Genomic DNA, 23,323 nt, shown 5'->3' with positions numbered 1-23,323 from the left:
AGTCTATAGGACAGCCAGGATGATGGATGCTCTCTATGTATAACTGAGTCTGTATGTCCTCATGAAGCTGCCAAGACCCACGTGACTGTTTAGCTGTCAGACTGTGAACACATCAGATCCACACACTCCTGTTTCGGGCATCTGACGTCTCTATTCTCCCTCTGGAGGCGAATCAGAGCCACAGTAGTGAATACTGTCTCCACATCTGTGACATTTACACAAATGGCGTTATGGAGAAGCTGCGCACGTTTCTGGCACTCAGGTCACAGGTTACTTAATGATGTCACTGAGTAAATAACATCAATGCGATTGTGTCTGTAGATGGACACGAAACATGCAACTTTTTTTTACTGTGAAAAACAGTGGGGCCCGAGTTTAAAACAGCTGCTTTTACAATGGAGTTTGGTTCAACATCCTTTTAATAATTTATCATTAATAATCCTAACAGAATAATTACCTGAACATTTAACCCAGAGTAAAACAACAATAATATGATTGTTTGCCTGTCTGACCATCAGATCAGACTGTCGGCTGTGACGTCTTTATAAAAGAGAAGCCCAACAGACATCATGTGTGATTCATGACGAAACGGGATCAATACATTATCTGTCTCTGTTCACTGACAGACATGGTTTAATAAAATAGGGTCACAATGAGCAGACCGGAAGGGGGCGGGGCTTCAGCGTCAAGATGGAAGTCAGTCAACATTTCTTTGCCCCTTTTTTCCCCAAAATCTATGATCCTTTTCTTTTAAATTACACATGGAAATAGCAACATTATAACATTCAAGTCTGGTGTAAGACAGGCATTAGAGCTGCAGACACTAGTTGCAAGTTTAATTAAAACATTTAGTACTGAGGTTATTGTTGCAATGTTGAGAAATAAGGTGGATAACGGCTCTTCAGAGGAGTGCTTGGCTCTTAAAAGAGCCGTTTGTTTGTGTTGGGTTCGGTTCCGGGTGTTCACTTCTTGGCCTTCTCGGTCTTCTTGGGCAGCAGGACGGCCTGGATGTTGGGCAGCACGCCGCCCTGAGCGATGGTGACTCCGCCGAGCAGCTTGTTGAGCTCCTCGTCGTTGCGGACGGCCAGCTGCAGGTGGCGGGGGATGATGCGGGTCTTCTTGTTGTCTCGGGCGGCGTTTCCGGCCAACTCCAGGATCTCAGCGGTCAGGTACTCCAGCACCGCCGCCAGGTACACCGGAGCTCCGGCACCGACACGCTGAGCGTAGTTACCCTTCCTGAGCAGCCTGTGGACGCGGCCCACCGGAAACTGGAGTCCGGCCCGGGACGAGCGGCTCTTGGCCTTGGATCGAACCTTACCGGCGCCCTTTCCTCTTCCAGACATGATACAATGTTTCTCCTTAATGTTTCCTCCACAGAAGAAGTAGCGACCGACCGGCGACACCTGGTTTATATATCAGCCAACTGCTCGTTCATTGGATACAACGAGCCTAACGGTGACCGACCAATCAGAACAGAGCTGGGGGGCGCTTTCCTGTATGAACGACGAGGCTTCCGTTTCGCGCTACAGCGGATTTTCAAAATAAAGGCAAAGTAAAGTTTGTTTGCAATTGATTTCAAAGGAATTCAGAACTTTTACCGGTTTGATCACAGACACTCCTCACTGAATAAACGAGACCTTAAATCAACGCTCATCAGAATCAGAAACAGATTTATTGGCACGGAGAAATTTACACCAAAGAGGAATTTGTCTTTGTTGGGACGGTGCCTACATTTAAGACAATAAACAATAAACAAACAGTGACTATATGATATAACCAAACAGTGACATAAAGTGTAAGATGAGATGAGATAAAGATAAATAAAGATGGAGGAGCTGTACCGGAATGTGCACAAGTTAAAAGTTATAGAAATGTACGTCTCATGATGTGTTTATCATCAGTCCAACACAGACTTATATCTCATTTACATCAATAACATCGTGTCAAAGTCATTTTTAGCAATAAGAGAAAATGAAATTATCACAAACAAGTAGACAGACAAGACATGGATCATTCAAGAGGAATTATCTAGATAAATAACTGTCTTTAACTAATTAAGGTCCCATAGTGTCCACCAGAAGAGGCTCATGTCAATATGATCCTTAACATATTTTGTATCCATCAAATAACATCAGATAAATTGATGTTAAAGGTGGAATATGGAATATGGAATATGAGCTGAATGCTGCCATCTAGTGTCTCAAGATCGTAGTCACGACAACAAAAAAGTAATTCCAGCTGTCGGGTTGCCAGGTTTGGACAGGGCAGGAGGATTGAGCCGCCTCCGTTTCCTCCGTTTACTGGGTGTGGAGGTCGATGGGTCACGATCAGTATTCTCATATCTAGGATCAACGCAATATAATGAAAATAAGTATAGCAGAGGAGTTTGACCGGCAGGTAACGTTAGCTAAGTTAGCAAGCGAGTTAGCTTACCGATCCAGCAGAAAGTTCGTCATTTCCGCGTGTGTTTTGATGCCGTGGAAATCCTTTACCTGAGTCCATCGAGCGTATGCTTCACCGATATTTACTCTGGTTTTTGCTCTTCTCCGGTCACTCAGCTGCTGGGACAGATATCGCACCGTTCGCTGGGGCTCTGAAGAGCTTGCAGACTCCGCCATTTTACCCAGTGTCAGCCGAGCTGTGCCGAGCTTTGCCGAGCTTTGCTGAGGTTGCAAAATTGGCAACCCGCAATGCCAGGCCGCTATTTGGCTGGTACGATGTAAACAGGAAGTCATTGTCGAACCCGTCAAAATTTCTTGAATTATTTATTTCAGACAAAATATAATTTTTCAAGGAAACGCATTACTTTTAATCTGCGCCCCTCTAAACGCCCCGTTGATGTATTATTTTTGAAAAAATATAGCTTTTAAATAAGCATATTACATATTCAACCTTTAATATTTACATGTGAACTTCCTCCACAACAGAAGCAGCCTGGGCTCATAACAACCGTCCATGACGCCACAACATGGTGTGTACATGTACTGAGTGTCTTCAGTGTACACAAACACACACATACATTTACAAGTGCACTTTTTTTATTAATTTATAGTATTAAAGGAGGTTACTGTTGCAATGTTGAGAAATATGGCAGCTTCTGTAAATTCCTGTATAGTTCGACGAGTAAAAGCAGTTTAAGTTTGTTTAGTGTTATAGTGTAGAGAAACTTAATGTGTAAACAGACTATAGTGTAGACACTGTGATCGAATAATGTTTCTTTGTACACACAATGCAAACAAATAACGACTCTTAAAGCCGTTTGTTTACATGTGTCGAGTGTTTTCAGTGTGCTGATTGTTGTTACACTATGATTGTGACCCTGTGTGTTGTGTTACACTATTTGAATTGAACAATCTCAGCTTTTCAACGATTCTTTGTGAAGATGTGCACACAAAGAAAGTCTTGGGTCACCCCTGACATATTAATTAGGACTTGTTTTAACGATTACTTTCATTATTGATCAGTCTGGTACCTTCTTTGACTTGATCTTAGGGACAGATGAAGATTTAAGCAAGTAAAAACTTCTGACATTAGATAATATAAACATGTTTTTGTAATGATCAAACTTGTGACCAATGCATGTAACAAAGCAGGATACTTTACAAATAATTGCAAAAATAAGCTCCTTCCTTTGCTGCACTTGCAAATTACATTGTTGCACAAAATGCAAACCACACTGGTGTTTGTAAAAATGAACCAGAACACTGACAGAGAGGAAGATCAGGGGTAAATAATGATCAGAAAGAAAGTGAGACTAAATCTAAATTATCTAAACTCAAAAGAAATCAGGTTTGATTTTGAATGGAACTCTGATATTGACCCTGTGTTGTGTTGTGTTACACTATGATTACCCTGTGTTGTTGTGTTACACCATGATTACCCTGTGTTGTTGTGTTACACCATGATTACCCTGTGTTGTTGTGTTACACCATGATTACCCTGTGTTGTTGTGTTACACCATGATTACCCTGTGTTGTTGTGTTACACCATGATTACCCTGTGTTGTTGTGTTGTGTTACACTATGATTGTGTGTCACAGCGTTAATGAGGACTTGCTGCTCTCAGATCGGGTGAGTGGCTCTAAAAAGAGCCGTTGTGTTGTTAAACAGATCTGGGGTCAGTCTAAGCGCGCTCTCCGCGGATGCGGCGGGCCAGCTGGATGTCTTTGGGCATGATGGTGACCCTCTTGGCGTGGATGGCGCACAGGTTGGTGTCCTCGAACAGGCCGACCAGGTAAGCCTCGCTGGACTCCTGCAGCGCCATGACGGCGGAGCTCTGGAAGCGCAGGTCGGTCTTGAAGTCCTGGGCGATCTCTCGGACCAGGCGCTGGAAGGGCAGCTTGCGGATGAGCAGCTCGGTGGACTTCTGGTAGCGACGGATCTCTCTCAGAGGCCACGGTACCGGGCCGGTACCTGTGGGGCTTCTTCACTCCGCCGGTGGCCGGGGCGCTCTTCCGGGCGGCCTTGGTGGCCAGCTGCTTCCTGGGAGCTTTACCTCCGGTGGATTTACGAGCTGTCTGCTTGGTTCTTGCCATCGTAGTTTCTTTTCTCTCTGCGTTCACAGGACAGAAATACTGAGAGCAGCCTGCGAACAGCGGCGTTATAAAGGAGCTGCCGGAGCGATGACAGCGCTGATTGGTCCACACAGCGATGAGCGCGCGCTGTAGGTCACCAACTATTGGAGAAAAGAAAATTCAAAATAAACCACGCCCCCAAACGTTATTTTAATCTTTACTTCCTGTAAAAACAAAACGTCCCACTTACATATCATTTTATTTCTTCATGACACTTAACACTCAAAGTGAGATCGATTCATTTATTTACACACACACACACACACACACACACTGTATCTCTGCTGTACATAATTTTATTCAGTATTTTCTGTTGCATTATTATTAATATTATTATGATAGGATTACTATAAATCAAATCAAATCAAATCAACTTTATTTATATAGCATCTTTCATACATGTAAAAATGCAACCCAAAGTGCTTTACATTAAAAGAAGTAGGAAGGAGGCCACTAACTTTATTTCACACAAGACAAAAACCAGCAAAAACATTTTCAATAGCAGAAGTTATGGTGACAAATACAAAATATCTCCGGTGTGATGAGTGAAATATGAGGAATATTTGCACTGAACCTCTATAAACTGTTTTGAAGCAGAAATAAATCAACTTCAGGATTAAATAGCGACATCTGGTGGATTTAATCAGACATGACAAAGCAACAATGGTACAGGATTTAAACATTGTGTACTTGCAGGTGAACCAGAGGACAATAATGTAGAACCTGGAAGTGGAAGGAAGGATTTATTATTTTTATTCACACTGTTACACACAGAATATTATCTGCTCCAGAGTATGTATTGAATTATGTACGTGGTTAAGAAAAACAAAAACAATCCTGACTTCAGTCAAAATTAAACAGAAACCAGCTTGGTTTTTGTTTTTGTGTTTCACTTTTATTGGCGCCATATGTTTTATTTATCATTAAAGTAGGCTACCTTTTATTTTATTCATCTTCACAAACACCTGCACATAGTTCTGAGCTACTACAGTAGGTCTACACATTCCACTGGACACTTTCTCCACCTCACAGCTGTTCAGTTTTGTGGGTTATATTATTTTTACTTAGTTGCACCGAGAATCTGAAGTATCACCTGTAATTGTTTCCCAAGTAACCTCCACATGAAACAGCTGTAAAATGCTCGTAATTGTTCACATTTCTTAAAATGAGTCACAAATGTTTTGGGCTAATGGTGAAATCCCAGCAAAGGAAAAGACGAGAGTTGTTTGTTTTAAAACCACAAACAAATTGTTTAAGAAATTCAACATGAGCTTGAGACGAAGGAAAGTGGATCTGCAGATCTCACTGATTTCTGGGTTTCAGGACGACAACCGGTGTTGGAGAAGTGCTTTACAAAAGTAACACATTATAGTAATATCTCTCTAACAGAGTAATATAACATGTTACTAATAATATTTCAGTAATGTATTAATACAGTTAGGTCATGTTACACGTTACAATCTACTTTACAGATCGAAGTGAAGCGTTTATTGTTGTTTTGTAAGAAGCCATCCACACCAACACGACCATATTAATATTCTCTGTGTGACTGAAAATAAAAAGAAAAAATTATCATTTAATTATAGGCGACATGATAGAATGTAAAGGTCTGTTGTGTTTCATATGACTGAGACTACAATTAAAATGCCCTTATTTAAAGACATCTATCTATTTGATCTATAGAGGTTCTTGGGGGCATTTTATAGGAAGTAACTAAAAAGCATTGTAATAAGTAATAGAGTACTTTACATATATACACAGACTGTAATATTGTAACGTGACATTTTACTTTAAAATTAAGGTTATAAGTAGAATATCAGATGTTGAATTTTGAAGGTAACTTGCCTGACAAACAAACATCACCTGTATATTGTTTAAAGAAGATAACAGAGTGATGAACCTTCAGATGTTCTACAGGAGAATAGAGTAGAATATAATATAATACAATATAAACATATATACATATTAAAGGACAGTGCTGTGTGGTGGTACTCGGCACCGTGCAGCAGAGTGATGGAGGCTCCGGGGTCAGAGGCGAAAGGCATCCCAGCATCCTCGCTGGTTGGCGAAGAGATGACGGCCATCTTGGATTGTAGCGGGGAATAAAGATTGATGCGGTAAGCTCCTTCTTTTATTCGTTTAAAGTCTTTTCTCAGCAGAGACTCGTTACAACCTCATTTAAATTAAACTCCACTCGTGCCGTGGCTACAACCGAACCGGGCGGTGAAGGGAAGCGGGAGATAGGACTTTAAACCCAGCAGTCCGGCTTCGCTGCTTTTTGTTGTTGTTTTGGGGAACTAACCGACGGAGGCGCAGCAGGCCCAAACCCGAACAAAAACACACCTGGCCCCCGGTTCACCTGCCCGGGGCCCTGCCTGCATACCTGTAGTTAAACCGGCGTTTTCGCCTCGCCAGATCGTGTATTAACTGCTTACAACTGTCCCCATCGTGGCGTGCAGACGATGCTGTTAGCTGAATAGCTCGCTTGGCAGTGAGCGTTAGCTCTCACGCTAACATCCCCATGCATTCCTATGGAACAAGCTGCTCGCTGAGTGCGCTAGCCTGCTAGCATTAGCTCCTGGCACATTTTACAGCTAACAAAGTAATGCCAGCTATTAGTTATTATTTTAATCCCCTCACACGTTGAACCCTAACCAGGATAAACCGGAGCGTTTGTGCTGTCAGGACACCGGCAGGTAGCGTTAATTGTTTAATTACGGTTAGTTAGTAAGATTATCGGAGCTAGCATTAGCTCACACGGCTAACATTAGCTAGCCCTTTGCGACACTGCTGCACGGTTAACGATGCCTTTAAACATGAAAAGTCAAGTTTGCAAGCAACTTGTTCGGTACAACCAGGTCTGAGTGGCTTTCTGACCAGAAATCGCACTAAATGCAAGTAATAATACAGAATTATACAGCTGTACACTGTTTTAGGTGTGCAAGAGCTCAATTAGCCGTTGTTCACTGGCTAACACATCATAGTAAACAAAAGTAATCCGGAGAGATCACAGTTAAAACTCTGCTGTGGAGCTTTGTGATCACACCACCTCATGCAGGCAGGTTTATTTCAGGGTTTAAACCTGATTTAAGTCGATCGGTCCTTCATGATGCTGAGATATGTTGCTTATAATGCACAATGTGACCAGTTGTGTCTTCACATGTCACAGATTTGAATTGAACAATCTCAACTTTTCAACGATTCTTTGTGAAGATGTGCACACAAATAAAGTCTTGGGTCACCCCTGACATATTAATTAGGACTTGTTTTAACGATAACTTTCATTATTGATCAGTCTGGTACCTTCTTTGACTTGATCTTTGGGACAGATGAAGATTTAAGCAAGTAAAAAGTTCTGATATTGAGATATTAGATAATATAAACACATGTTTTTGTAATGATCATTCAAACTTGTGACCAATGCATGTAACAGAAGCAGGTTATTTTACAAATAATTGCAAAAATAAGCTCCTTCCTTTGTTGCACTTGCGAATTACATTGTTGCACAAAATGCAAATCGCACTGGTGTTTGTAAAAATGAACCAAAACACTGACAAAGAGGAAGATCAGGGGTAAATAATGATCAGAATGAAAGTGAGACTAAATTTAACTTCTCTAAACTCAAAAGAAATCAGGTTTGATTATGAATCAAACTCTGATATTCGGCTTGTTTGTTAAATATTAAGTCAGTGCTGATCTGTTGTGTAAACCATGAAGTGCATCTTTGGATTTGATGTTAAAACAACACTGAACAGGAACAACGTTGACGCATCCAGCAGTTACCGATCAGTTTGGGTTTCACGCCAACAAATTGCTCCCAAATTTGAAGCGTCGACTGGACTGAAAATACATAAATCAAAAAGAGAAATAAAATCATACAGCTACAAAATATTCCAGGCTCAAACAAAACAAACATCAGAAATGATCTCTGTGCTCTCCACTGCCCCAAAAGAAGATAAACTGGATGCAAGATATGGATTGTTTTCAGCTCAAACTAAATCTGTTAAGTGAAGAGCTAAATTGCACATTTTTGTATTTAAAGATAAGTTTCTAATATTCACAGGTGAGGGTGAGGCAGGTTCAGGTGTCCTGAGGCGGTCGGGTCCACACAGCGAGGTTCTGTTCAGGTGCAGCAGTTTGACATCAGGGCTGTGACGGCGTGCTGCGATTATTCTGTGTTACGTGTTAGTGATATGTTTATCTCAGACGACACCGATTAGATAACGGATAATTTCACATACAGATATTTTTTAAATAAGTCCTTAACCTGTAGTTTATGTGAACCTGAGGGTAAGAAAGTTAAAGATGGATGATTTGATATTTATAGCTCTAATAAGATTTATTGTGTTGTGAGCTTTTGTGCACCATGTGCAGAAAGTAGAATCGTGGCTCTTGTCTACGTTGCGTGGCTCTACTCAGGTGCAGCAGTTCTACGTCTTCTCTTCGTTCATTGGCTGCTGGAAAAACAACTTTTAAAGGGACACTATGTAGTTTTGTAGAAGAAATTAAAACCCAGAATTTTAATATTTACAATATGAACTCAGAAATACGTGTTTTTTCCATGAGTGAACAAACAAACTGCTCTCAGAGGAGAATAAGGTGTTCTGAAGCTCGAGAGGTGGCAGGGTCCGCCACATGTAAACACAGTGAAGCAGTATAAACTGTGTTGTTCTTTAAGGTCAGTTTGTTGATTCAGTTTATTCTCTCATGAACACAAAGAGATTAAAATCAGTCAGTGAAGAGTTGCTCCTGTAAACACGCTGTGTGGATGCTGCACTTGTTAACTCTACCAGAGCAGTTTGGCTTTTTGTTATCGGCTCTATTCATCAGCTTTAATTCATTATCTGCTGTTAACAGATAATAGAAATGATCCAGTATTCGGCTGTTTTTTATGTGCCTCACTCAGTTTAACAATTAACTAAAATGTCTTAAATGACACCAGAGCACTTTAACAGTTGCCCTCCTGGGAATGTATTAATTATAAATGACCCAAAGCTTCTTTCCCGCCTTATAATCTGAATCATATCGGTGCATACGGGGCGACATATACGCTGATAACTATACACTACTCGATATATGTCAGGGGTGTTTATCAGTCAGGCTCAAATTTAGATTTTTGATTTAATATTTTATTCTAAAAACTACAGAATATAATGAAAATTGTTCCTCATAGTTTCCCAAAGACACGTGAACATCCTCAGTAGATGTTTTGTCCAACTGACACAAAAACACCCAAAACAAAAAAGAGACTTTATCAAATGTGTTGGTTTAATTAGATTCAGGAAGATGATTAATGGCTGAGTATCTATTATATCGTCTTTGAAGTTGTCGTGTCCGCTGTCGTAAAGTTTTGTTTGAGTCCGAACATGTTCACAGAGAAATCACGGCCTCGTGTGGTACCAATAAAATCATATTACAATTATGACATGATTCACAATTAGTGGGATTATCATTTTTTATCATTTTTACCAAGAAATACAATTAAAATCCTGATGATGTGACATTTGTTGGAGTCCATAATGTAATTTCTTACATGTGGAGAACAAGATCTTTACTCCAGGACTTCTCTGACGCTCTACAGGACTTTATCATAATCTGTGATTTAGATATTGAATTTGAGTATATTTCATTTAACTGTGCTGCCTTTGTTCAACATTCATCTTCAAATATTTCTGTGAGAGTCTGTTTTGCTGCAGAGAGGATGTGTGCAGTACATTTCCATTCTAACGTGATTTCCAGACGCTGTTGTTAATCTCAGTTTGGTGAAGCGGTGCAGGTGTGACAGGAAGCAGCAGGTTCACCTGACTGCAGTTTCACTCCGTCAGTCTGACTGTTTCCTGCGTCTGGTTTCTCAGGTGACACGCGGTATGTTTGGTGCTAACCGGAAGAAGTTTATGGAGGGAGGGGTAGAGAGCGACTACGCGGACGACTCCAGCCTCTACTACACCCAACAGTCCATGTTCCCTCCACACCGCGCTGACAAAGACGTAAGTGGTTCACAAAGTTCTTCTTCTGGTCTTCTTATGAGTTTTTTAAGTCTGTAGTTATGACATGTTTTAATTTAAGTCTCACACTGTAACTGCTGCTGCAAAAATCCATTCAGAGTCTACCAACAATCGTCTACAATCGATTTTAATGTTGATTAAGAGTGTGATGTTAACGGGACTAAACTTGGAGGGTAGTTCAGGATCCGGACATGTTACAGCACGTCGCTCTAGAGTTATCCTGAAGTTCATCCTCAGATCAGCAGCTGCTGCAGCGCTTCTTTTACTGAAAGGCCTTCGAGAGACGAACAGTGAGCCGGCCACATGTTTGTGATGACTTCTCACACCGGAACGTTAACGGAGCTGCTCTGGCCATTTGTCGAATGATCAATTGAGTAATGAGTTCGATTTTAAGATAAAAGTCAAAGAGTAACTGCTGCACAACGTCCATTCAACGTTCTTTTAGTCTCTATGATTTATTTTTGAAAAGCGAGCAAACAAAGGACAAATAAATAAATCGGCAAAGACGTGTTGAACTGAAAATTCACAAGAATGACATCCTGAGATTCTGGCTGATGATGACTATGATGATGATGATGATGCGGTGGTGAACTAAAGGACGTGTCTGTGTTTCTTCTGTCTCCAGATGCTGGCGTCTTCCTCTGCTTCCTCGACGGGTCAGCTGTCACAGCTGGGAGCCAGTTTATATGGCCCGCAGAGTAAGAACACACCGTCTCACCTGCGTCTGCTTTCAGTTTCAGGAGTTTGTTTATTTACAATGTAAAGCTCAACTTGTTGTCGACATGACGTGTTAAACATCCCACATGTTGCACAAATGATTCATACACAATCAAACTGTGTTGTGCTTTAATTTTAGTCTTTGACAGTATTTAAATGTGCATAAATCTTTAGAATAAATACAGGCTTCACATTTCTGGTTCCAAACCGCTTCAGTGGTGAAAGAGAAAGTTCATCCTGTCGGTCGGATGAACATCAGATAAGATGGTGTGAACTTTGTGTCGAGGTTTCATGTTCTCGCTCTCTCTCTGGCTGCAGGTGCGTTGGGGTTTCCCATGCGGGGTATGAACAGCAGCACGGCACCGCAGTTAAGTCGAAGTGGGTTGAACCAGTCGGGCAACCAGCTCCCCAGTCACGCCAGTACAGCCAACACTGGCACAATGCACACGCCTCCCTCACCGAGCAGGTACAGCACACACACACACACACACACACACACACACACACACACACACACTGACATGTATTTTACCGTCTTCCTGTTTTTAAATAACGTCAGTTTTCTATCTTGAAACAGTAGTTGACAAAAATTAGGCGCCGCTTTAATTTTTTTAAAATGTAGACCGCATGTGAAAACATTTCACTACATCAGACCTTTTTCATCTTGTTCATAATCGCTGTGTGATACTGATAGATACTTTAAAAGGGAAACAGCATATTTTTCCGTATATAGATGATCAGGACGGCTTAATCAACTCACCAGAGTTGTAAACTTTCTCTTAATGTGTAAAACCTCCATAAAATGTTCGACGGAATCAGAAATACTTCTTTGATCCGGAGGTGGGGACCCCCTATGTAAAACGTTCTTCTTCTCTACAAAGAATGCTGCTCGATAAGATATAAACCTGATCCTATAAAGAACACAATATTGAGTGCTCCGTAAAAAAACAGTTCCTCCTCCTCCTGAACGCTGTACTCTTCCTCCTGCTCCTCCTGCCTCGCCTCACCCTCCTCCTCTCTGCTCCTCCTCCTCCTCTCCTGCTCCTCCTCCTCCTCCTGCTCCTCCTGCTCCTCCTCCTCCTCCTCCTCCTTCTCCTCCTCCTCCTCCTGCTCCTCCTGCTCCTCCTCCTCCTCCTCCTCCTCCTCCTCCTCCTCCTCCTCATCTTTTAACCCCACGGTTGTGTTTCTGTCTTTGTGCCTCCTCTTCCTCTCTACAGGGGTATTTTGCCGATGAGCAGCCGGAGCGTCATGAACCACAGTCAGCAGGTGGGCGGTCCGACGGGGCAGTCGGCTGGGATGGTAGGAGGAGTGGGAGTCGGAGGAGAGAGGGGAGGTGCCGGCGGTGTCGGAGCAGGGAGGAGCAGCAGTATGGGGAGTCCCAGCCGGTCGTCACCCAGCATCATCGGCATGCCCAAACAGCAGCAAGCACGGCAGCCTTTCACCATCAACAGGTAACGCTCCGCCGCACTCTGCAGCTCGTTCACACCCGAGAAGCTGAAACTGAAGTGTGTGTTTAAAAACAAGCAGCTCGTCAGCGTCAGCTAAAACGTCACCGCTGTAGTGCAGTGAATGATCTGCATTATTTCCTCCGACTGTCTGAGACTGTCAGATAACTGAAGAGTCTGAAAGTCAACAACAAATATCTGATTCAACCGACTGTAAACAGGATCTGCTTCGTACGGAAGGCGACTTCTACCTTGTTTAGTGGCGCTCGTCCTGTTCTATAACTGAATATTGATTATCTACAAACATTTTCTATCCGTGACCAACAAATCCTTCATCCGTGTTAAATCTCCGTGTTTGTAAAAGCTCGTATCTGAGAGTAATCCTGTGTGTGTGTGTGTGTTTGTGTGTCAGTATGTCAGGGTTCGGGGTGAACAGGAATCCAGGCTTCAACATGAACAACTCCCTCTCCAACAACATCTTCAACGGCACAGGTGCAGAAAACACCTCCCAGTGTTTTAGTTGTAGTTCAGAGTTTTTGTTGTTGTTAATAAAGTGTTCTGTGTGTGTTCTCCATCCAGACGGCAGTGAGAATGTGACGGGGTTGGACCTGTCAGATTTCCCAGCGTTAGCAGACAGGAGTCGGAGGGACGGAGGCTCAAATCCCACCCCGCTGCTCAACCCGCTGGCCGGTCGGGCTCCCTACGGTACGACACCACCTCACCGCTCACCGTTAGCTTTGATTTGATTTAAAAACACAACTTCTGTTATTAGACTTGGACTTTCATGTCCTGACAAACTCATTCACAGTTTCAAACTCTTCTTTTAAAAGATGAGTATTTTACAACAACAGTTTTAAGACAAGTTCACATCATATTCAGCAGAAACAAACACCAGCCTTCAGTGATTCAACAATTAACAGCAAAATGTAGAAATTCAGTTTGTGACAAAGTTCAGCTTCTCTAATCTGTCCAGAGTGATCCCTCTTCTCAAACAGATCGATAACGGATCTCTGAACCTCTCTGGCTGTTGGCGATGCCTTCACACTCACGTCTTTGTCTCTGTGCATACAAGTGTTTGTTGAAATTAACGGATTATTTCGATCCACTTCTCGATTTCTAATCAGAACCTTGACGCCCTCAGAAGCGTTCATATTCTCTTTTTCCAGCTTCTCAGACGTGAAGATTTTCCAGCTTTTATTTCTGTTATGTGATAAATATTTTTAGGTCTTGGACTGGCGGTCGAACAAAACAAGAAGTTTGAACTTCTCAGTGAGCATTTTTTTTTTTTTTAACATTTTCTGATAATTGATGAACCAAATATTTGATTATTTGAAACAGACACTAAATGGACGATCAGTCGATATGAAAAGAAGTTGTTAGTTACAGCACCGATGAATCCTGGTGTGAGTGCAGTTTATCTCTGTTGTTGCCGTGGCTGCGCATCGCTAACTCCTCTATCCTCCATTCTTCCAGTTGGCATGGTAACCAAGCCGTCCAGTGAACAGTCGCAGGACTTCTCCATCCATAACGAAGATTTCCCAGCTCTCCCTGGGCCAAACTACCAAACAAAAGACCCCACCAGCACCAACGAGGACAGCAAAACGGTTAGCTTGCTGCTTTTTCGTGTTTTCTGTTGTCTGTCCTGTTTCCTCCTCTTTATTTGTTTTTTGTTTTGCTCTGTTTTGTCCAATTTTTCAGTCATTTATGTTTTTAATCATGGTGTCATGTCCCTGCTCACGCCGTGCTCTGATGTCCTGACTCGTCCCGTCTCTTAGGACTTCTTTTTCCCTCCGTTTCTGTCCAATCAGAATCTGAACTCATCAGGAAAGCCCGCCTCTAACTCAGATGGTCCAAAGTTCCCCGGCGACAAGAGCTCGGCACCGAGCAACAACAACCAGCAGAAGAAAGGGATTCAGGTGCTTCCTGACGGTGAGACGGGCGCACACGTCGCCATCCATCCTCACAGAAGTGATAACAAACCTGTGGAACAGATTTTACTGTCGTTGTCTCCGTCTCCCAGGGCGAGTGACCAACATCCCGGTCGGCATGGTAACGGACCAGTTTGGGATGATCGGCTTGCTGACGTTCATCCGGGCGGCAGAGACGGACCCCGGCATGGTCCACCTGGCGCTGGGCTCGGACCTCACCACGCTCGGCCTCAACCTCAACTCACCCGAGTACGACACACACACACACACACACACACACACACACACACACACAGAAGCTCTTTTCAGACAGTTTCCACAATCGAGTCATAACGAAGGCTCACCTGTGATGAGACAGTCAGTCGGACAGACAGGATGACATATAAGATGCTGAAGACACGACCTGCCGCCACGTTACTGTTGTTTGGTGGGTGACACCATCAGACCAACACCGACAACGTCTCGCCTCTGTTACTACCTCCAGTGGCAGATGAAAGGTAGTGAGGCAGGATATCAGAGGAATATCTCCAAGGCGATGTGAATGGGCTACAGATTCGAGTCGTGTGGTGATAACGCAGCATGACGGCGGCGCAGAGAGCCCGAGGAAAACTTTATAGACACAGCAAGCAGATTTTTAAACAGCTCAGTAGAAAGAAACACAGCGGAGACGATGGCACACTGAGCGACAACAAACTTCATTTCATTCTCTCCCCCATGATGATACCAACATGTGATACTTTACGGTAACTCTCAGTGCGTTTACATGAAACTCAAGAAAACCGAATTACTGGGTTAGTCTGACTATGATCGGATCTTTAAGATGCATGTATTCACCTTAGTCTGACTAAAATCGGACCGGATCTGATTTCTCATAGTCGAATTACACCACGTAGATTATTCGATTGGTAGTCGCATTACTCCTGCATGTATACATTCCAGCGGATCGGATCGGATTTTGCGTTCTGCGCAGGCGCGAGATTTTTTCCCCGGGGCCGTGAGCCGGAAGTAGATGGACGGCGACGTCTTTCCTCAAATCAGTGCAAGAAAGAGCGCCAGAGTGCACCTAGTTTGTGTAATTATCATGTACACCATATACGAAGTGTACAAAGATGTAGCTTCGTCTCGCTCTTCGTACGCCATCTTTCTGGAATGCCGAGGCAGCTGGTGACATAAAGAGGTCAGCCGGAGGTGTCTCTGTTACCACTAGTTGAAATGGGTACAGCGCCACCTAGTGTACCGGGGTATGACATGCTCCGGACAATAATCAGATTTTCTCACCGGCATGCAGTTGCCTGATTGAGTAGCACAGTCGAACTATGGCTGTAATCTGACTAAGCTGTGCATGTAAACGTACTGTCTGAGGGCACGTGCCACGTCATTTGGTGGCCCTTTTATATCATGATGTCATGATGCAGGGCTCAGAAGTCGTTGACTTTCGTTCAGAGACACCAGGCTCAGTGATACAGTTCAGTGATTTGTCGTCTCTTCTGTCTCCTTCAGGAATCTCTATCCTAAGTTTGCGTCTCCGTGGGCGTCGGCTCCGTGTCGACCGCAGGACATAGGTGAGTTACACCAAACACCTGGTTTATTGTAGCTTTATTTTGATATCTATGGAGGGAATATTAGACTCTGAGACTTCTGTTGGACACAAAACAACCCCAGTGGTTTTATTGTGTTGCTCTCTGTCTGCTGTGCTCATAGAGAAGTGGGAATTGTTGGTTGGAAGAAGAGTTTAGAAGGTTTTTCAGTGTTTTCAGCTCTCTTTACTTCCTCTTCCTGCAGACTTCCACGTCCCCTCAGAGTATTTAACCAACATCCACATAAGGGACAAGGTACGTACGTCACAAAACAGCAGAAGGATCCTTTATGTCCCGTTAGAGGGAAAGAACTGGATAATAGATCAGTTGGGTTTCATGTCTGGATGTCTTAGTTGATTAGTTCACTTTGATAATGTGGCAGATGTCTTAACTCAAATGATTTAAATGTTTAACTGTCGTTCTGTTTCCCTCGTGTGTCTCCAGTTAGCAGCTATCAAGTTGTCTCGGTATGGTGAAGATCTGCTGTTTTATCTCTACTATATGAACGGAGGAGACCTACTACAACTCCTGGCTGCAGTAGAACTGTGAGAACCACACACACACACACACACACACACACACACACACACACACACACACACACACAGCTGTTACTTCACAAACTGATCCAGGTGAAAATCTTTTATCGTCCCGTCCGCTCTGACTACCAGCTCCTCGTGTTACACTGAGTGCTGCTCAGTCACTAATGAGCTGTTATTAACCTGTGTGTGTGTGTATCTGTGTGTGTGTGTGTGTGTGTGTCTGTGTGTATCTGTGTGTGTGTGTGTGTGTCTGTGTATCCAGGTTTAACAGGGACTGGAGGTACCATAAAGAGGAGCGGGTTTGGATCACCCGGGCCCCGGGGATGGAGCCCACGCTGAAGACCAACGCCTACGAGAGAGGGACCTACTACTTCTTCGACTGCCTCAACTGGAGGAAGGTGGCCAAGGTAAACACACACACACACACACACACACACACACACACACACACACACACACACACACACACAGACACAGACAGACAGCTGTTTCTAATATAGAACCAATCACACACAGGATTCACACACCTGCTTACACACAATTTAACTTCCTTTTTTCATGATGTTATTTCAAAGTGTTCATCTAAAGTTCGTGTTGGATGCTGAAACCTGACGCTCACGTTTGGTTGGAGACTGAATTTACCTGCTTGATTTCATCCACAACTGTCAGATAGTCTGAGATGTCGATAAGAAACATAATATAATTCCAGCAGAAGCTTAAGAAGTTATTTCATAATCAGCTAATCTGCTGAGTAATTTACTAAATAAAAAAAGACTAAAGCAGTGGAACACAGTCAGGAGACGTCTTCAGATGTCTCGTCCAGGTAACAGAACAAACATTAAAAAGATTAAGTTCACTTTCATGTCAACACAAGAAAAGGCAGCAAATTCTCACATTGGAGAACAAGCTGGGAAATCAGCAGTCAGCCGGGCTTAAAGCAGGAGGCCACATGGATTTGTTATGATGTGGTTTAACCAATCATCTACCAGGGTGTACTTCCACCCACCAATGGTGTGAGGCCGACCAACGAGTGTTGGCCAATCAGAGGCAGAGGAGAGCGGCAGCCCTGCGACTCGGCTCAGATGGAAGCAAAGTTTGTTAAACCTGCCGTGTGTTGATGATGTAAACACAGTCGACTGTCCCCGAGCTCCCAGTCTGGACTGATAGCTGCACAGCTAACTAAGCTAATGGCTAGCAGCAGCTAGCGGTTACTCTACTTATACGCTGCCTGTTTGTTTCGGGTTATGAATGTGACAGGTTGCCTATTTTTACATATTTCACCTTTGTTTTTTTGGTAAAATGTAAATAAAAGTGTTTGTTTTTTAACTGTAAACACAGAATTTGTTTCCCAGAATTCAACTGTGTCCGTCTGTTTTCAGGAGTTTCATCTGGAGTATGACAAACTAGAAGAGCGACCTCACGTTCCCTCCACATTCAACTACAATCCTGCCCAGCAGGCCTTCTGATTGGCTCTACCTCCTCCTGCCTGCCTGCCATTGGCCCTCCTGGCTCGTCAGTCGTCATCCCTCTAGGTTTCTCTCCCACCTCCACACACTCAAAAGTGAATCTGGCCAATCAGGACTCAGGACGGGAGAGGACGTCCTGGCTCCCAAACACGTCACTGAATAGACTTTGATTTTAACTCTTCTGGTTTTTTGTTTTGTTCTTTACCTCATTTCCTTTTTTTTTTTGTTTTGTTCTTTTTGTTTTCTTTTATTTGCCACCCCTCCTCCATGAGTTTGTTTGGTTGGTCTGTTATGTGGAGCACAGACTTAATGTCACCAGACAGCACAGGCACAACACACCAACACGCACTGTAAATAACTGTCCACCTGATCGAGTGATTCATGTTTCTATTCAGTCTTAAGAAGTGACTATTTTTGTCTAGAGAAGCTTTTAAGAAGAACCAGATTTTAACACAGAATAAAAATCACCCGTCAGGATGGATAATTATTTCACACCGTGCACAAACTGTGTCACACCTCCGACCTTTGGCAGGAACTGAAAATATTTATCACCTCCTTTATTTTTACCAGGTTTTCAGCATTACAAATCAGAACACAGACACACACACAGACACACACACACAGACACACACACATCAGCAGACAGTGGAGAGTCAGGAGAGGAAATGCAATGTACATTGTAGCACTATTTCATAATAAAAGAAGAAAAAATATCTTTTGGTTTGTTGATGTTATGTGAGCGGGTTTAACTTTAAAGCTTGAGATGAAGTTTAGCTCTGAGCGGGATGTGTGAGGTGTTTTTAATCAGCGGTCGACTTTAAAGTAACGGACTGAAAGTTAAAACTCTCAGCACATCCCCGTCACACCGACACGACTGTCTCAGTTTCCACCATTTTTCTGTTTTTGTTTTCTGGTTTTTACCCCTTCTCTCTGCCAGCTGAGCTCCCTGTTTCTTCTCTTTTAATATTCAATTCCTTTTTTTATTTTTTTATTAAGTTCTTCTGCTTTTCTTTCAGTTTTTATCAGCAGTGGCTCATTTCCCGCCCGGCAACAAGTCAAAGCAGTCACTGTCGGAGCGACCTCTCTCAGGATCGTTAAGGAAAAATTCGGCTATTTCGAGGAATTAATTCATTTGTTTTCTCTCTGAGAGTTTGATTTTCACTGTTGGTGTCTGTACGCGGAACATGAAGCTACAGCCAGGAGACGGTTAGCTTAGCATGAAGACGTTTCAGTTTTTGAAGAAAATTAAACAAACCAGATAAACAGCGACGTGTTCATTAGCTTCAGGTCTTGGCCACATGAATATGGAATATTTTCGTTATTTGAGAGGATTTTTTAAAACATCTTGTAACATGAAGATCTTTCCAGGTCTCTCTGTTCACATTTAAATCGCCTGACCGTCGTTGATTTTGTGTAACGAGCACACGACTGAAGCAGCCGCGCTGGATCAGCAGTTTGTTTACGTTGGTTAGCATGTTAGCATGTGCTGCCGTGTGTCAGACGTGCTAATGGAGTGAAGTTGATTCAGCAGATCCTGAAAGTCTGAGACAACCATTCAGAATGGTTTCAGCTCTTGTCCTCTGTGATGTTCAGGTGTCGATCATAACGCCGATCCCACTGTGAATCAACAGATGCGATTGAGCCTTTAGCCTCCTTTAGCTCATTGTTTTGGTTCTCTGCCGGCAGATTGAGTCTCTCGCGCTCGTTGAACCAAACAGCTCGTCCTCATCAGAAAGAAACTTGAGTAATAAGATTACTTTAACGTGAACCACAGTGTTTTTCTAGACTGAACAAAGTATTTTAAAAACTGAACCAAGCGGTCTCATTGTTGTAGGAACAGTGAAATACCGTCGACGCTACAAGTCTTGAGACCAGCCGGCAGAAAACTGTCGTGCATTTGTTTGCTGGTGTTGATTATCAGAACTGTTGCAGATTTATTGGCGAGTGTTTTCAGCTCTTGTATTCTGATCAAGTGCCGATCCCACTGTGAAACAGCAGCAAAGATTCAGCCGCGAGCCTCCTCAGTGGACTAAACTTGATGTATTGATCTTCTGATTGGATCTGCCTGATCGTGCTTTGGATTAAACTGATCCAGTTCCTGTAAAGTGTTTTAGAGCCGGAGCTCTTCCCCCGTAGAACCTTTGGTCCAGTCGTGATCTACTGCTCATCAACTTTCTGGATATTTGACAATATTTGAGATTTACAATGAGGTCTCAGACTTTTGAACGCGGCTGGATGTTAAATAACTTGGCTTCCGATATTTATGTTTTTCTGGGTAACGACAATACGCTCACCAACATGCTCAGGATGTTTTTCTCTGGTATTTTACGTATCGTTGTCGCAGACTTTACTGCCGCTTTTAATGTTTTCGAACAGGCAGAAAATATCCGTATTTGTGTGGCCGAGGTGTACCTTTGCCTTTGGACGGAGCCGGTGTAGCTGATTTTATGCTAAGCTAAGTTAGCCTGCTGCTGGTGCTAGCTTCATATCTATCGTACAGACACAAGAGAGCTATCAACGTCTCATCTCACTCTGCGAGAGAGCAAATAAATATTTTTTCCAACAATACCGAACGTTTCCTTTTAAGGTCATTAACACTCCGCCAAAATGCAAAATCGACCCCAAAAAGTTCCAATCTTGAGGCAAAATATAAACGATTTACTTTTTTCGTGACATTATTTTTAAATTTTCCTCCAGGAGGCACCAATGTACAGCTGTGTATATATATTTAAATATATATACATACAGACATGGCAGTATTTTTAAGAAAAAAGGGGAAAATCAAAAAAGTGTCTGATGGGAGGAGACCCTCCGTCTGCTGGCCGCCAGGAAACGATGCAATACTTCCCGTTACCACGGAAACCACCATGGAGACGGTTTACAGGGGACCACGCCCGACTCCGCCCACCGACACCGACCAACCGACTGACCGACCAACCAGGGCCCAGCTCGTTCACTCTGCAGCAGCAAAGCCAAGGACACGCCCACAGACCCATGTGACCTGCTCGAGATGATTTGATTGGAGGATGAGGACTGAGGCACTTGGCCGTTGGCTGTTTTATTAAATATGGCAGCTAGTGTTTTAATAGGAAAAAGAATAAAATAAATATTCTGGTAATGAAACTGAATGAGGAGTCCTGTGTTTCTTCTCTGTCGTCCTTCAGGAGACGTCGCCAACGCTTCTCAAGACGTTTTTAACAGCCTACATTATTAACTTTAAGCTCATTTAACTGTTGACTGGTAAAAGCTGACAGATGAAGTTTATTCTTCAACAACACACATTTACAAAACCTCCTCAGGATTTAGTCGCTGACAAACTTCATGAGGCTGCTTCAACACCGTGTTTCTACTCAGACAGAAAGAAGTTCATGTAGAACATTTGCTGAATGAACAAGAAGGTCCAAATAATGCAGAATGAGTCAGAGACAGAGTTTCACAGAGTTTATAAAGTGTCTCCAACTCAACAACTCACTAAACTGACACATTTGTTAAGGGAGTCTGGGGACTTTCTCCACGGGGACAAAGAAGGAGCCTATATTGTTCCTGTTTAGTGTCTTTGTAACATGTGACATGTTTAGATCAATAACATGTTTCTTCTTTCATAAATGGAGTGTTAATGGTGAAATCAGTGTAAACAGTGTGTTCAAACAGCTGATCAATGTTGGCAGGTAAGACTTTAGCACTTTAGACACAGAAGCAGACAGGCTGGTACAGACATGCTGCCACAAACTGACACTTTTTACAAGGAGACAAACAACTTCAGCTGAAAGATTTAATGCTGAATTTACAACAAGGACACAATGACTTACAATCTGTCACACACACAGTTTCACTACGTTAGAAAGTCTGTTTTAACTCAACAACTCTTAAAATCACCACATTTGTTAATGGAGTCTGGTGATGGTGTGTGTTTTCCTCTTCTGCTAAATGTTTTTGCCAGCTGGTGTTTCAGGAGTTTGTCCACACGAGGGCGCCGTGTGCCAAAGGAAGATAAATCAGTCAGGAAGGAGAATAAACCATCTTATTACATCATCAATAGAGTAATTAATACAGACTGTAAGCATCCTTTAATTGGGTGCTTTCATTTAAATAAATCAGTTAGTTCACCTTTAAGTTATCAATAATAATTTACCTTCCCAGATCTTTTTGTTGCAGTCAAATCAATACATGGATGTTTCACCACAGCAGCTGAGTCACACACACACACACACACAGCTACAAACACACACACACACACACACACACACACAGCTACAAACACACACACACACACACACACACACACACACAGCTACAAACACACACACACACACACACACACACACACAGCTACACACACACACACACACACAGCTGCAAACAAACACACAAGCAGACAGCAGATAACACACAGTCTGTATCTGAAGCATTAATGTGGAGCAATAAAGACTTAATGTGGTGATAAAAGCAGCAGCAGAGCAGATTTAACGCTGCAGCAGAGACGCAGCGGAGACTGAAAGTGTCCATTAAATTCAGGAGAGGAAGCGTCGAGATTAAATCTGAAACCAACTGAGACGAAGACAGAAGAGGAGGAAGAGGAGGAGAGTGAGGACAGAATGATCTGTGGAGTCCGGCCTGCTACAGATTCATATCTGGATCAGTGTTCAAGATGTCTGAGGAGGACAGGCAGTAAAAACTTAAAATAATCATAATTTTGACTGTTTTACTGCTGATTTCAGTATCAGCCTCAGATATTTAGGCTTCATTAATTAGTTACAGATGTAATCACGACATTAACACTCGAACACGCAGCTTTTGTTTTGTATTAACTCCAAATGTTCTGTTTAGTTTTGACTTTGGACCCTTTGATTAATAAATAGTCTTTTACTTTAACAGCAGTTATGTAACTGACAGAGAGAGAAGGTGTGAAATGAAACTTCACTTTACTGTTAATTGTCTGTTAATTAGCTCACTGTGCTGTTTTACTTCAGCTCACAGAAAACAACATGAGACTCTTCAAACGTGTTTGCAGCGTCGCTCTGACTCATCAACACATACTAACATACGTGTACGGAGACTGAAAGTGTTTCA

The 23,323-nt window shown here is 42.7% G+C and overlaps 4 protein-coding genes across 8 annotated transcripts in view; 2 read left to right on the top strand and 2 right to left on the bottom strand.

Annotated features, from left to right (window-relative positions):
* The window catches only part of LOC115595755 (NACHT, LRR and PYD domains-containing protein 14-like), a 965,684-nt gene that overhangs the window by 479,429 nt on the left and 462,932 nt on the right, over window positions 1-23,323 (top strand).
* Window positions 603-1,440, bottom strand: LOC115595817 (late histone H2A.L3). The gene has a single exon (XM_030440665.1). It carries the CDS (start codon window positions 1,341-1,343, stop codon window positions 963-965), a length of 381 nt encoding a protein of 126 aa, XP_030296525.1. The 5' UTR covers window positions 1,344-1,440; the 3' UTR covers window positions 603-962.
* LOC115595815 (histone H3-like) lies at window positions 4,072-4,555 on the bottom strand. The gene is given in 2 exon segments (XM_030440662.1): window positions 4,072-4,389; window positions 4,391-4,555. Coding segments are annotated over 2 exon segments (411 nt in total). The 5' UTR covers window positions 4,535-4,555; the 3' UTR covers window positions 4,072-4,122.
* Window positions 6,566-18,966, top strand: LOC115595773 (CCR4-NOT transcription complex subunit 2). Of its 5 annotated transcripts, none has more exons than XM_030440588.1 (16): window positions 6,566-6,690; window positions 10,429-10,560; window positions 11,204-11,276; window positions 11,614-11,761; window positions 12,513-12,746; window positions 13,153-13,232; window positions 13,320-13,445; window positions 13,965-14,009; window positions 14,214-14,344; window positions 14,549-14,669; window positions 14,761-14,917; window positions 16,169-16,230; window positions 16,451-16,500; window positions 16,690-16,790; window positions 17,050-17,194; window positions 18,167-18,966. In XM_030440588.1, the coding sequence occupies exons 2-16, from the start codon at window positions 10,441-10,443 to the stop codon at window positions 18,251-18,253; spliced, it is 1,680 nt and encodes a 559-aa protein (XP_030296448.1). In that variant the 5' UTR covers window positions 6,566-6,690; window positions 10,429-10,440; the 3' UTR covers window positions 18,254-18,966. The 5 variants fall into 5 exon arrangements, with proteins under 5 accessions (XP_030296448.1, XP_030296446.1, XP_030296450.1 ...); XM_030440586.1 differs by having other exon boundaries at window positions 14,516-14,669; XM_030440587.1 differs by lacking the exon at window positions 6,566-6,690 and adding an exon at window positions 7,135-7,269 and having other exon boundaries at window positions 14,516-14,669.

This window comes from Sparus aurata, chromosome 14, assembly GCF_900880675.1.
Source record: "Sparus aurata chromosome 14, fSpaAur1.1, whole genome shotgun sequence".
Classification (NCBI taxonomy): domain Eukaryota; kingdom Metazoa; phylum Chordata; class Actinopteri; order Spariformes; family Sparidae; genus Sparus; species Sparus aurata.
This window is presented reverse-complemented; position numbering and strand designations above follow the sequence as displayed.